This window comes from Lolium perenne, chromosome 7 (genome assembly GCF_019359855.2).
Source record: "Lolium perenne isolate Kyuss_39 chromosome 7, Kyuss_2.0, whole genome shotgun sequence".
NCBI classification, from domain to species: domain Eukaryota; kingdom Viridiplantae; phylum Streptophyta; class Magnoliopsida; order Poales; family Poaceae; genus Lolium; species Lolium perenne.
The window spans coordinates 68,005,287-68,019,316 of record NC_067250.2 but is presented as its reverse complement, the minus strand read 5'-3'; the positions used below and the strand labels follow the sequence as shown (position 1 = coordinate 68,019,316).

At 46.8% G+C, this 14,030-nt stretch overlaps 1 protein-coding gene and 1 pseudogene across 1 annotated transcript; both read left to right on the top strand.

The window, feature by feature from the left end:
* Nucleotides 1-293: 293 nt before the first annotated feature.
* LOC139833884 (uncharacterized) lies at nt 294-2,525 on the top strand (annotated as a pseudogene).
* Nucleotides 2,526-9,020: 6,495 nt separating this feature from the next.
* On the top strand, nt 9,021-12,844 carry LOC127317184 (uncharacterized). Its single transcript, XM_051347707.2, has one exon. It carries the CDS (start codon nt 9,409-9,411, stop codon nt 12,712-12,714), a length of 3,306 nt encoding a protein of 1,101 aa, XP_051203667.1. The 5' UTR covers nt 9,021-9,408; the 3' UTR covers nt 12,715-12,844.
* The last annotated feature ends 1,186 nt before the right edge of the window (nt 12,845-14,030 follow it).

The window sequence follows — 14,030 nt, the reverse complement described above, 5'->3', positions numbered from 1 at the left end:
TCCTTTGCAACCAAAAAACTGAGCTCTCGACTGACACCATTCATATTTATACAAATTTATACTCCAACATGATATCAACTTCTTCTATACTCTGCTATGGTATGCAGTCTTGCCACGCTTCCTTACCCTCGACGAAATGTTTGTGCTGCTCCTAAAACTTTTGTATTGTCGCTTTTGGTTTGTAAAGCAGGAATCTTATTCCAAATTTTAAGTGGTCCTGGAATGATTCTGCGAATGCGGGTACCAATCGTTTCTGTCTGGATGCTCACCATCGACCCAACTAGCCCAACCTATCACTCATTTACAAGTTTGCAACGTGGACCCAGATTCTTATCAAGCCCAACCTGAGCATCTATGCTACACTGCAGTATGTAAACGTGGTTATCTTTGGGTCGTCAGGCAGCAACCTCAGCATTCCTTGAAAGTACTCTGCATCTCCATGTTTTCTCTTGAAAGCTTTCTATGCTTCTCGTTCATGCATTGAATTCACTGGTCAGGTCTTCTCCTGTGTGTACCATTCTCATATCCGCACTGCTTCTTGCTCACACCAACCTCGGGGTATCTTTGGCTGCTGGAGGTATCTTGGGTTGCTCACTTATCTGAGTTGGTGCCTGTCGGTCCATCCTCATGCCATGGCGGAGCACGGCGCACCCATTCAGCCTCGGTCGAGAAATGATCCTGCCGTGCCAGACATCGAGCAGCCCGAGCCTGCCACCATACAGTTGATGAACAGCACGGCTACTTTGAAACCAGGCAATAGTCAGATGGCAGATCAAGCAACTGGCAGCGGAATCATGCAGAAGGTCAAGGGAGTCAGCAACAGTAGTCCTGAATCCACAATCAAGGCTGATTTTGAATTCTTGTGGAGGCTGCGTAAGTATTTGCTACTTCTGGCCGTGCTAGCTGTCAGTGTCACCTACAATGCTGGATTGAGCCCACCAGGGGGATTTCAGATGGACAACAGTCTTCACTACAACGCTGTTGCCGGTGATCCTCTCCTTCCGGTTACATTCTTCCGACGATATGAAGCCTTCTTCTACTGCAACGCCACAGCCTTTGCTGCTTCTCTCATCTTGATCATCTTTCTTCTGAGTAGGGGAGTGGCAAGTAAGCGTGTATGGCTTCGCTCCATGCAGGTAACCATGATAATAGACCTTTTCAGTCTTATGGGGTCATATGCCGCAGGGAGTTGCAGAGCAATAAGGTCCTCTGTTTTCATATTGGTGCTAGTTTGTGCTGTTTTTGTCTATGTTGGGATTCATATTCTAGTATTTATAACGGTAGTTCCAAAGGGGTTGAAAGAACTGGTGCAAAACTTCCTGCAGCCCATTCTAGAGAAGCTGCGAGGCATGCTAAATCAGATGCTATCAATATGCCATGTACCTCGTGTTGATGGGCAAAGTAATGGCGGTTATGAGCAAAAGGAAATTGAGGAAGCTCGCAAGTTCATATTGATGCTTGCAACTTTTGCTGCTACTATCACATACCAAGCTGGGATGAGTCCACCTGGTGGCTTTTGGGGTGCAAATGGTCATGGATACCGCCCAGGTACTTTTGTTCTCCGCAGGCACAACCTCCTCCGCTTCGATATTTTCACGTGCTGCAATGCCCACTTCTTTTGTGGCATCTCTGGTCACTGTCATACTGCTTCTGAGCACGGATTTGAGCACTCATGGGATAAGTACTGGAGCTTTGTTTGTGTGTGTCGTAGTTGATCTGCTTGGCCTCATTGGCGCTTATGCCGCAGGGTGCTCAAGGGATGTTGCAACATCGGTGGCAGTGGTACTCATAATTGTTGTGGTTCTAATCTGTGTTCTGGTCCTTGTTGTGTTTCTTCAATCCAAAACTGCAACAGACTGGATATATAAGGAGGTGAAGCCAGCATTTAATGAGTTTCTGCGTATGCTGTCATGGCCATGGGACAGTCACCAGAAAAATACAGAGCATGTAAGTCGAGAGACAGAAGCAGAAGGCATGTCCAATTTGCAATGCTGCCCTGCGGACATCAATCTTGTATCGACCGGAGATGCGAGATCTGCAGCATTAGCAAGTGATCTGGATAGCATGTCCAGATCGCTGACTCAAACTGATGGAAGTGAGCAAGCTGCAATGGAAGTACAATCTGGTGGCAGTCAGAAGGTTGCAATCCCCATGGAACCGTCTTCGTCAAGCGACAGTGGAAAGCCCACGCAAGATATTCTGAGACCGCAGGGCTTGGTGGACCAAAATGCATCTGCTGACCTGATAACAGATGTTGACCATTGGACGATGGAGAAATCCTCTGAGGTGCGATTTAGTTCACCCTGCAGCCATGCAGATAGCATAGAAAAGCATCAAGAGAGAAGTTGTACCAGTAGAAATACAGAGGAGGTTCTTCTTAAGAAGTCACGCACTTACCTACTATTTCTTGCAATTCTTGCAGTGTCTTTGACATATCAAGCTGGTCTAAATCCACCAGGTTGCTTGAGCTGTCTGGAAAGGTAGGATACAACCTTGCCTTCTTGCATAAGCACACATCCAAGACCAATCTTGGAGGCGTCGCAATATACGTCAAAGGGCTTAGTGATATCGGGCATGATCAGGATTGGGGCGGTTGTCAGTCTACTCTTGAGCTGTTGGAAGCTCTCTTCACATTTGTCAGTCCACTCAAACTTCTTGTCCTTCTTCAACAGTTGGGTCATTGGTCGAGCGATGCTCGAAAAGCCTTCTACAAATCTTCGGTAATATCCGGCTAATCCAAGAAAAGCGCGGACCTCGGTTTGGGTGGTGGGGGCTTTCCATTCCATAACAGTTTTTATCTTTGCGGGATCTATGGCAATACCTCCTGCGGACAAGATGTGTCCCAGGAATCCTACTTCCTTCAGCCAGAACTCACACTTGCTGAACTTGGCATACAACTGGTGCTGTCTAAGGGTTTCTAGGACAGACTCCAAATCATGTTCATGTTCCTCTTCGGACTTGGAGTATACGAGAATGTCGTCGATGAAAACAACGACAAACTTGTCCAAAAAGTTCATGAAGATCGTATTCATGAGATTCATGAAGTAAGCGGGGGCATTGGTCAGTCCAAACGACATGACGTTGTACTCATACAACCCATATCTAGTGGTAAAGGCAGTTTTTGGAATGTCGGTGGCTCGGATCTTCAGTTGATGATATCCCGTTCTAAGGTCGATCTTGGAGAAAACTTTGGCTCCGGTGAGTTGATCAAACAAATCTACGATCTTGGGTAGGGGGTATTTGTTTTTGATGGTGACATCGTTAAGCTTTCGATAGTCCGTACACAAACGATTTGCACCATCCTTCTTTTCCACAAACGATTTGCACCATCCTTCTTTCCTCGGTTGACATAATCATCCGGAGTGTATCGGGCTGGAGCCTTGCCCCTTGGCTTCAACTGGTACGCAGACCGTGTGGCTTGCTTCTTGTGTTGACTCACAATGCCTTGACTCAGGATGGTGTCGTCTTCAGGAATCTTCAGAAACATGAACACATGAGATTACAAAAAGTTTAAACTAGTAAGCACATGTTTGACGGCAACAAAATAGTCCATACCTCCGCCTCTTCAGAAGAGGATGAGGCAATTTCGCCGTCGCGGCAACCTAGCAAGTTTGCTAACCGCCGCATCTTTCGTGCAGTGTTCTGCGTCATGGAAGTCATGGTTACAAAGCCACCCGAACGTAATAGCTTATATTCAAAGTTGGTGATTCTACCTTAATGAAATGCCGCAACGGTCCGATAGGCTTTTCATCTCTACGGCTCTGATCCCAAATCACCTCGCACTCGTCAGCTGTTTTCTGGATCTCGGACCGCTGTGACAAACATATTATACACAATTTAAGCGACCACATGCCAATGTAGATGATGTACTAGCTAATGAGAGAATACGTTACCACGAAGTTCAGCTCGGAAGCAATAGAAGTCGATCTTCCTTTGCGAGCATAGATGTCGTGCTGGCTTTGCACAACCTCATCGAACTCGATGGGGTCGTCCAAGATGTCGTCATCATACGCGGGTTTCACTAACTCGGTACACGTGCTTTGATGAAACCATTGGAGATAGTTGTTGAAAGAGGCCAAGTCGTGAGGCACAATCTCCACATGGCCAGCATTCCGTACCGCCTCCAAACAGTGTTGGAACGCTGTGACGTGGCCGCTATGATGGACATGCCAATTTGTGATCTTCCTCTGCCGCTGCCTATCAAGCCTTCAAGAATCAAGAAGTTAGATTCTATCTCTTCAATCAACAAACTTTCATCGCATGATTCAAGAAGTTTACCTATGAAACGCGTGGTCCGTGTCTTGCCACTGAGGTGGGCTCTCCTGATACAGCCCAAACTGTCTCATCACTCTGTGCGGTTGGTGGTATTCAACTAGCCACATGCATATGAGTGGGCAACGCCGCCAGAAACGCGCCTCCTCAAGGCACTTGGGGTTGAGGTCAGCCATCCCCGCGCCAATATGGTAGTAGGTACCATATGGCTCCCAATCCACCTGCTCAGCGGTAAGAGTGTCCAACTCTTTGTAGGATAACGTTGCATAGAAAACAAAAAATTTCCTACCGCGAACACGCAATCCAAGCCAAGATGCAATCTAGAAGACGGTAGCAACGAGGGGGTATCGAGTCTCACCCTTGAAGAGATTCCAAAGCCTACAAGATGAGGCTCTTGTTGCTGCGGTAGACGTTCACTTGCCGCTTGCAAAAGCGCGTAGAAGATCTTGATCACGATCGCTTCCGGCGCCACGAACGGGCAGCACCTCCGTACTCGGTCACACGTTCGGTTGTTGATGAAGACGACGTCCACCTCCCCGTTCCAGCGGGCAGCGGAAGTAGTAGCTCCTCTTGAATCCGACAGCACGACGGCGTGGTGTCGGTGGTGGTGGAGAAATCCGGCGGAGCTTCGCTTAAGCGTGCGGGATGTGGTGGAGGAGAGAGACCGCTAGGGTTTGGGGAGAGAGGGGGGTTGGGCGCCGGCCCTCTAAGGGGTGCGGCCAAGGCTGAGGCTTGAAGTGGTCAGCCCCCTCTCTATGCCCCTCATTATATAGGTGGAAGCCCCAAGAGTTCTAGTCCAAGTCTTCGAATAAGACCCCAACACTAAAACATCCCATATGTGGGAAACCTACTCAAGGAGGGAGTCCCACCCAAGGTGGGATTCCCACCTTTCCTTGAGGTGGGTTGGCCGGCCACCCTAGGGGAGTCCACCTTGGACTCCTCCCCTTTAGGGTTGGCTGGTCATGCAAGTGGAGTCTCTTCGGGACTCCACTTTCCAAAGTGCCATTCTTCCGGACTTTTCTAGAACCTTCTAGAACCTGCCATAAATGCACCGGATCATTTCCAAACTTGGAGTATGACTTCCTATATATGAATCTTATTCTCCGGACCATTCCGGAACTCCTCGTGATGTCCGGGATCTCATCCGGGACTCCGAACAAATATTCGAACTCCATTCCATATTCAAGTTCTACCATTTCAACATCCAACTTTAAGTGTGTCACCCTACGGTTCGTGAACTATGCGGACATGGTTGAGTACTCACTCCGACCAATAACCACTAGCGGGATCTGGAGATCCATAATGGCTCCCACATATTCAACGATGACTTCAGTGATCGAATGAACCATTCACCTACGATACCAATTCTCTTTGTCACGCGATATTTTACTTGTCCGAGGTTTGATCATCGGTATCACTCTATACCTTGTTCAACCTCGTCTCCTGACAAGTACTCTTTACTCGTACCGTGGTATGTGGTCTCTTATGAACTTATTTATATGCTTGCAAGACATTAGACGACATTCCACCGAGAGGGCCCAGAGTATATCTATCCGTCATCGGAATGGACAAATCCCACTGTTGATCCATATGCCTCAACTCATACTTTCCGGATACTTAATCCCACCTTTATAACCACCCATTTACGCAGTGGCGTTTGGTGTAATCAAAGTACCTTTCCGATATAAGTGATATACATGATCTCATGGTCATAAGGACTAGGTAACTATGTATCGAAAGCTTATAGGAAATAACTTAATGACGAGATCATATGCTACGCTTAATTGGGTGTGTCCATTACATCATTCATACAATGATATAACCTTGTTATTAATAACATCCAATGTTCATGATTATGAAACTAATCATCCATTAATCAACAAGCTAGTTAAGAGGCATACTAGGGACTTCTTTGTTTGTCTACATATCACACATGTACTAATGTTTCGGTTAATACAATTATAGCATGATATATAAACATTTATCATAAACATAAAGATATATAATAACCACTTTTATTATTGCCTCTTGGGCATATCTCCTTCACTCTTCAGTGTAGTGCATGTACATCATCTTTGGATCGCTCGTCATCTCCGAGACATTGTCCCAAAGAAATGCCCAAGTCGGCTCCCGATCAGGGTTGTTCCGGTAATGAGGCCATGGCCTCTCTGTGAGTGCCCTGGGCCGCCCAACTGATAGGCGGTCCCAGCTCCACACAGAAAGTAGGAGCAAGCATCTACCAATACCACCGCTCCCAGTTCTGCGACAAGCTTCGTCCAACTGCGTAAATAAGACATTTGGTTAGTACTTTGTCTAGCACACTACTATAGAAGAATAGTGCATACAACAAATCATCACCTGCCGGTAGAGTTACGCAAGTGCCGCTGTTCCCCAACTCCACCGGTGTTCCAACACCGTAAGCGCCTTGAGCCAACACCAATGGGCCAGCTTCCCACCACTGTCAGGAAAGAGAGTCCTCGAAATCATGTACCACAAGTACACGCGGGTGTATGTCTTGATAGTGTCCTCGTTGGCCCCTTCCGGGCATTCTCCAAAGTTAAGCCTAATCCAAGAGAAAGGTGCGCCGGCGGGAGCTCTCTCCTTTGGATTTGCTGGCGCCGGAGGAGCCATGCCAATAAGCGCCTCAGAAGCTGTGTTCATACACATTGGCTCGCCCTGAATAGGAAGTCCAAGTATCATTGAGACATCCTGAAGAGTAGGGGTCATCTCGCCGGCCCTCAAGTGGAAGATGTGCGTCTCCGGCCTCCACCGGTCGACAAGGGCGGTGAGTGCCGTGGCGTTCATGTTCGGCCCCCCACGGCTTACAAGCGTGATGAACGGGAGAAGACCAGTGGGCTGTATGAACTCCATGTACCTCTCGTCATACGCCATATCCACTGTGCCATGGTAACGAATCTTCAAAGGGTGAAGATCCGTTCTCCTCTCCGTCATATGAAAAGCCCGGTGATCCCTGTCATACTCTTGATCTAGGAGCCACACCATCCTACATGTTTACACAAATACACCATATTATGAGCCATTCCTAACAAATATGAGCAACACATACATGAGAATATATCCAAATAAGGCATCACACATACATCACATACAAACATTTACATACATATCTAGGGATAAAAAAACCATATTATGAGCCATTCCTAACAAATATGAGTTATTCCATCACAAATAATAGGCATATGTAACACATTTGAATGCATTTGCATAAGAATATGGATAAATACATATCCAGGGTTCCTACACATACACATTCATGAAATTTGATGTCTAGGGTTTCCACAAATCTAGGGTTTCAACACATAGATACATGAGGATATCAATTTCAACACATACACATCAATATAGATTCAACAACCAACATTTCCAATCTAGGTTCCATGTCTAAATCGAATTAAATCGGAGCAAATCTTGGATGAATCGAAGGGCAACGAAGGGGAATACCTTGAGGATTGTATGGGGATGGATTTGGCCGGTCAGATCTGTCCAATCCGTGGAGGATTTGGTGGGGGGCGGAGGAGAGCCGGCCGGCGGTGGCAGTTGGAGGAGAAGCAGAGAGGAGAGAAAGAAAGAAGAAGGAGAGCTCGGGCTGGGGCGGGCGCGGGAGCCACACTTAAGTAGATGTGTGGCGCCTTCCGAGCGACGCCACAGTTTCACCGTGTGGCGCCGATGGGAGCGGCGCCACACATCCTGCCACGTCGGATCGGCGCACAGCTCAGCGTCGAGGGCGCCACGTCGATGTGTGGCGCCGATGTGAGGGGCGCTACACAAAAGGGTTAGATGGCTGAAATAGTTTTGCTGGAGGGTCAGTCTGTGCTATAGTTTCAGAAAAGGGTTATTTCTGTGTAAATCCGACCCATGTGCTGGCCATTGCTAGCCACACAAATAGAATTTTTTTCTCTCTCCTCCCTAATCATGCATGTGGTCAAAAAATACGTCCCTACCGCTGGAGAAGGGACAGACGCATACAAACACGAGGACATTTTTGCGTCTAAAATTGAAGATGGCCTAAGTAGGGGACCCGTTCTCCTTCTCCACCACCCAGGCAGAAAAGAACGGCGGCCCGAGTGCCCGACGTCGACGACGGCACGCCACCAAGTCAAAGATCGACTTCATGTCAACTTCGACGGGACCCGATCGATGGAGCACGGCAGCCAACGGGGGAGCTTGCGCGACCTAGCTATCCAAGTACTACCTTGCCCTTGGCGCCGCCGCCCACCCCGTGCAGTCGAGGTGTTCGGAGGAATGTCCAAGTGGAGTGGCGGTTGCGGCGAGGTCCGAACGGAGGCGTGGGGTGCTTGCTCGGTGGCCCGCCCACACCAGTGTACGCCCGACTGAACCGCCATAAACTGAGCAGCGACAGGACCGACGTGGACTGTGGTCAATGCATTACTCTGGCTGTAGGGCTCTCCAGTCCAGGCTGAACCATCTTTGAGCACTGCAGAGCAGAGCAGACTTCTCTGCTTTCCTTGTCCAGGTATGGTGTTCCTTTGCAACCAAAAAACTGAGCTCTCGACTGACACCATTCATATTTATACAAATTTATACTCCAACATGATATCAACTTCTTCTATACTCTGCTATGGTATGCAGTCTTGCCACGCTTCCTTACCCTCGACGAAATGTTTGTGCTGCTCCTAAAACTTTTGTATTGTCGCTTTTGGTTTGTAAAGCAGGAATCTTATTCCAAATTTTAAGTGGTCCTGGAATGATTCTGCGAATGCGGGTACCAATCGTTTCTGTCTGGATGCTCATCATCGACCCAACTAGCCCAACCTATCACTCATTTACAAGTTTGCAACGTGGACCCAGATTCTTATCAAGCCCAACCTGAGCATCTATGCTACACTGCAGTATGTAAACGTGGTTATCTTTGGGTCGTCAGGCAGCAACCTCAGCATTCCTTGAAAGTACTCTGCATCTCCATGTTTTCTCTTGAAAGCTTTCTATGCTTCTCGTTCATGCATTGAATTCACTGGTCAGGTCTTCTCCTGTGTGTACCATTCTCATATCCGCACTGCTTCTTGCTCACACCAACCTCGGGGTATCTTTGGCTGCTGGAGGTATCTTGGGTTGCTCACTTATCTGAGTTGGTGCCTGTCGGTCCATCCTCATGCCATGGCGGAGCACGGCGCACCCATTCAGCCTCGGTCGAGAAATGATCCTGCCGTGCCAGACATCGAGCAGCCCGAGCCTGCCACCATACAGTTGATGAACAGCACGGCTACTTTGAAACCAGGCAATAGTCAGATGGCAGATCAAGCAACTGGCAGCGGAATCATGCAGAAGGTCAAGGGAGTCAGCAACAGTAGTCCTGAATCCACAATCAAGGCTGATTTTGAATTCTTGTGGAGGCTGCGTAAGTATTTGCTACTTCTGGCCGTGCTAGCTGTCAGTGTCACCTACAATGCTGGATTGAGCCCACCAGGGGGATTTCAGATGGACAACAGTCTTCACTACAACGCTGTTGCCGGTGATCCTCTCCTTCCGGTTACATTCTTCCGACGATATGAAGCCTTCTTCTACTGCAACGCCACAGCCTTTGCTGCTTCTCTCATCTTGATCATCTTTCTTCTGAGTAGGGGAGTGGCAAGTAAGCGTGTATGGCTTCGCTCCATGCAGGTAACCATGATAATAGACCTTTTCAGTCTTATGGGGTCATATGCCGCAGGGAGTTGCAGAGCAATAAGGTCCTCTGTTTTCATATTGGTGCTAGTTTGTGCTGTTTTTGTCTATGTTGGGATTCATATTCTAGTATTTATAACGGTAGTTCCAAAGGGGTTGAAAGAACTGGTGCAAAACTTCCTGCAGCCCATTCTAGAGAAGCTGCGAGGCATGCTAAATCAGATGCTATCAATATGCCATGTACCTCGTGTTGATGGGCAAAGTAATGGCGGTTATGAGCAAAAGGAAATTGAGGAAGCTCGCAAGTTCATATTGATGCTTGCAACTTTTGCTGCTACTATCACATACCAAGCTGGGATGAGTCCACCTGGTGGCTTTTGGGGTGCAAATGGTCATGGATACCGCCCAGGTACTTTTGTTCTCCGCAGGCACAACCTCCTCCGCTTCGATATTTTCACGTGCTGCAATGCCACTTCTTTTGTGGCATCTCTGGTCACTGTCATACTGCTTCTGAGCACGGATTTGAGCACTCATGGGATAAGTACTGGAGCTTTGTTTGTGTGTGTCGTAGTTGATCTGCTTGGCCTCATTGGCGCTTATGCCGCAGGGTGCTCAAGGGATGTTGCAACATCGGTGGCAGTGGTACTCATAATTGTTGTGGTTCTAATCTGTGTTCTGGTCCTTGTTGTGTTTCTTCAATCCAAAACTGCAACAGACTGGATATATAAGGAGGTGAAGCCAGCATTTAATGAGTTTCTGCGTATGCTGTCATGGCCATGGGACAGTCACCAGAAAAATACAGAGCATGTAAGTCGAGAGACAGAAGCAGAAGGCATGTCCAATTTGCAATGCTGCCCTGCGGACATCAATCTTGTATCGACCGGAGATGCGAGATCTGCAGCATTAGCAAGTGATCTGGATAGCATGTCCAGATCGCTGACTCAAACTGATGGAAGTGAGCAAGCTGCAATGGAAGTACAATCTGGTGGCAGTCAGAAGGTTGCAATCCCCATGGAACCGTCTTCGTCAAGCGACAGTGGAAAGCCCACGCAAGATATTCTGAGACCGCAGGGCTTGGTGGACCAAAATGCATCTGCTGACCTGATAACAGATGTTGACCATTGGACGATGGAGAAATCCTCTGAGGTGCGATTTAGTTCACCCTGCAGCCATGCAGATAGCATAGAAAAGCATCAAGAGAGAAGTTGTACCAGTAGAAATACAGAGGAGGTTCTTCTTAAGAAGTCACGCACTTACCTACTATTTCTTGCAATTCTTGCAGTGTCTTTGACATATCAAGCTGGTCTAAATCCACCAGGTGGTTTCTGGACATCAAATGCCACTGATCATTTGGCTGGCGATCCCATTCTTCACGACAGTTGCCATAAGAGATACCTTGCTTTCTTTTATTTGAATGCCACTGCCTTTGCAGCCTCCCTTGTCATGATCCTTATGCTCCTGAGCAGGAACATGAGCAATAGGGTTATAGAACGCCGCTCACTACAGACAGCAATGATAACTGACTTGCTTGCTCTAATGGGGGCTTTTATTGTTGGGAGCTGCAGGGAGAAAACAAAAACAATTTACATATCAGTGGTGATATTTCCTGTTGTTGCATATGTATGTCTTCATGTTTTAGTATCTGTGCTTATAATCCCTCGATGGTGGAAAGAATGTGTTGCCAAGAGGATACAGTATGTGCTGTCAGAATCACCCCGGACCGATAATGATAAAAGAGCTGCTAGTGAGAAGGACTTGGAGCAGCGGCGTAATTTTCTCTTTGTTCTTGCTATTCTGGCAGCAACTATCACATACCAAGCTGGCCTGAACCCTCCAGGAGGCATTTGGCCGGATGGCAGTATGGATGGCAAACCAGGCAATCCAGCTCTTCAAGACAGCCACCCAAAGCACTACGATGTTTTCTACTACTCGAACGCCATCTCATTTGTGTCATCTGTGGCAATTATTATACTCCTTGTCAATAGAGAGTCATGTGAGCGTGGGATCAAGTCTTATGCACTGCGTGTGTGCTTGTTAGCAGGTTTGCTCGCCCTCTTGGTTGCTTATTCTGCAGGAAGCTGTAGGAAATTAAAGTCAGTATTTTATCTCATTGCCATAGCTTCTGTAGTCCTAATATGTCTTGTGATCCAAGTCCTCGTACTCTCATCAACAAGAGGTGCATTAGAAGGGCCACTGACCTCCTTAAGGACATGGTTGCAGAAGATTTCTCATCTACAGACTGATGCTGAGAAATTGCTTGAAAGTTCAGATGAGGCAAACCAGGAGATTAATGCTTCGGGGTCAGCCCCCCAGATCAATGAGAAGAAGGAAAAGAAGAGATACAAGTACTTGATGCTGCTTGCAGTTCTTGCTGCATCTATTGCGTACCAAGCTGGTCTGAACCCACCCGGCGGCTTCTGGCCTGATGACACTTCCGATGGTTACAAGGCTGGCAACCCAGTACTGAAGGACATACACTCCAGGCGCTACATGGTATTCTTTGTCTTCAATTCCATCTCTTTCATGTCATCTACAGGGGTTATCATGCTTCTGCTGAGTAAATCTGTGAGAAAGAAGAAGGTTCCGCTCCAAGCATTGCACTTCATCATGATACTGGACCTGTTGGCTCTGTTGACGGCATATGCAGCTGGAAGTTGCAGAAAGTTCAAGACTTCAATTTTTGTCTTGGTTGTAGTATGCTGTGTTGTGGTGTACCTTCTGATTGTTATTATTTTTTCGAGTGGTATAGCAAGATGGCTGAAGGAAAGGAAGGTGTCTTCTTTGATGGGGATATCCTAGACATGTCATTGTGACGCACAAACTACCACCTGTGTGGAACGTTTAAATATTTCTTCTTCGCCGTTGTAATGTATACTGTACTCATCCCGCTACATGGTATTCTGTCTTGAATTCCATCTCTTTCATGTCATCTATTGCTGTTATCACGCTTCTGCTGAGTAAATCTGTGAGAAAGAAGAAGGTTCCGCACATGTGGCTAGGTGCTGAGTAAATCTGTCTTCTTTGCTGCAGTATGTGGATGATCCTATGATCCTGGTGGAACCATCTACTTTGGGAGTAGCCAACCTTAAAATCCTTCTGCTTTGTTTCGAGAATATGTCGGGACTCAAGATCAACCTCTCAAAGAGCGAAGCGGTGGTGACAAGGGTCACCCAGGCAGAAAAGTGAAGCGTAGGGTAGTCTTCCAATGAAATACTTAGGTTTACCAGTGTCTGACATGGCCCTCTCAGTTGCGGATGTTGGAGATATGCCCAAGAGGCAATAATAAAGTGATTATTATTATATCTTTGTGTTTATGATAAATGTTTGCATCTCATGCTATAATTGTATTAACCGGAAACATTAATACATGTGTGTTTTGTAAACATAAAAGAGTCCCTAGTAAGTCTTTTGTTAAACTAGCTTGTTGTTTAATAGATGATCATAGTTTCATGATCATGAACATTGAATGTTATTAATAACAAGGTCATATCATTGGGTGAATGATGTGATGGACATACACCCATAGTAAGCGTAGCATATGATCAAGTCATTTAGTTCGTTGTTCTTCAAGCTTTAAGATACATAGTAACCTAATCCTTCGACCATGAGATCATGTTAATCACCTACACTGGATGGATGCTTTGATGACACCAAACACTACTTTGTAAATGGGTTGTTATAAAGGTGGGGAAAGTATAAGGTTGAAGCACGTGGATCAATAGTGTGATTTATCCATCCTAATTACGGATAGATATACTCTGGGCCCTCTTGGTGGAATGACATCCAACTAGCTTGCAAGCATGTGACTGGCTCAGAAGGGATATCATATCACGGTACAAGTAAAGAGTACTTATCGGTAACGAGGTTGAACTAGGTATGGAGATATCGACGATCAAACTTCGGATAAGTAAAATATCGCGAGACAAAGGGAATCGGTATCATATGTAAATGGTTCTTTCGATCACGAAGTCATCGTTGAATATGTGGGAGTTATTATGGATCTCCAGGTCCCGCTATTAGTTATTGATCGGAGAAGAATCTCGATCATGTCCGCATAGTTCTCGAACCGTAGGGTGACACACTTAAGGTTTGATGTCATTTTAAGTAGATATGGA

Bases quoted from the DNA above. Each gene is read 5' to 3' on its own strand.
- LOC127317184 (XM_051347707.2), top strand. From the start codon at position 9,409: ATGGCGGAGCACGGCGCACCCATTCAGCCTCGGTCGAGAAATGATCCT.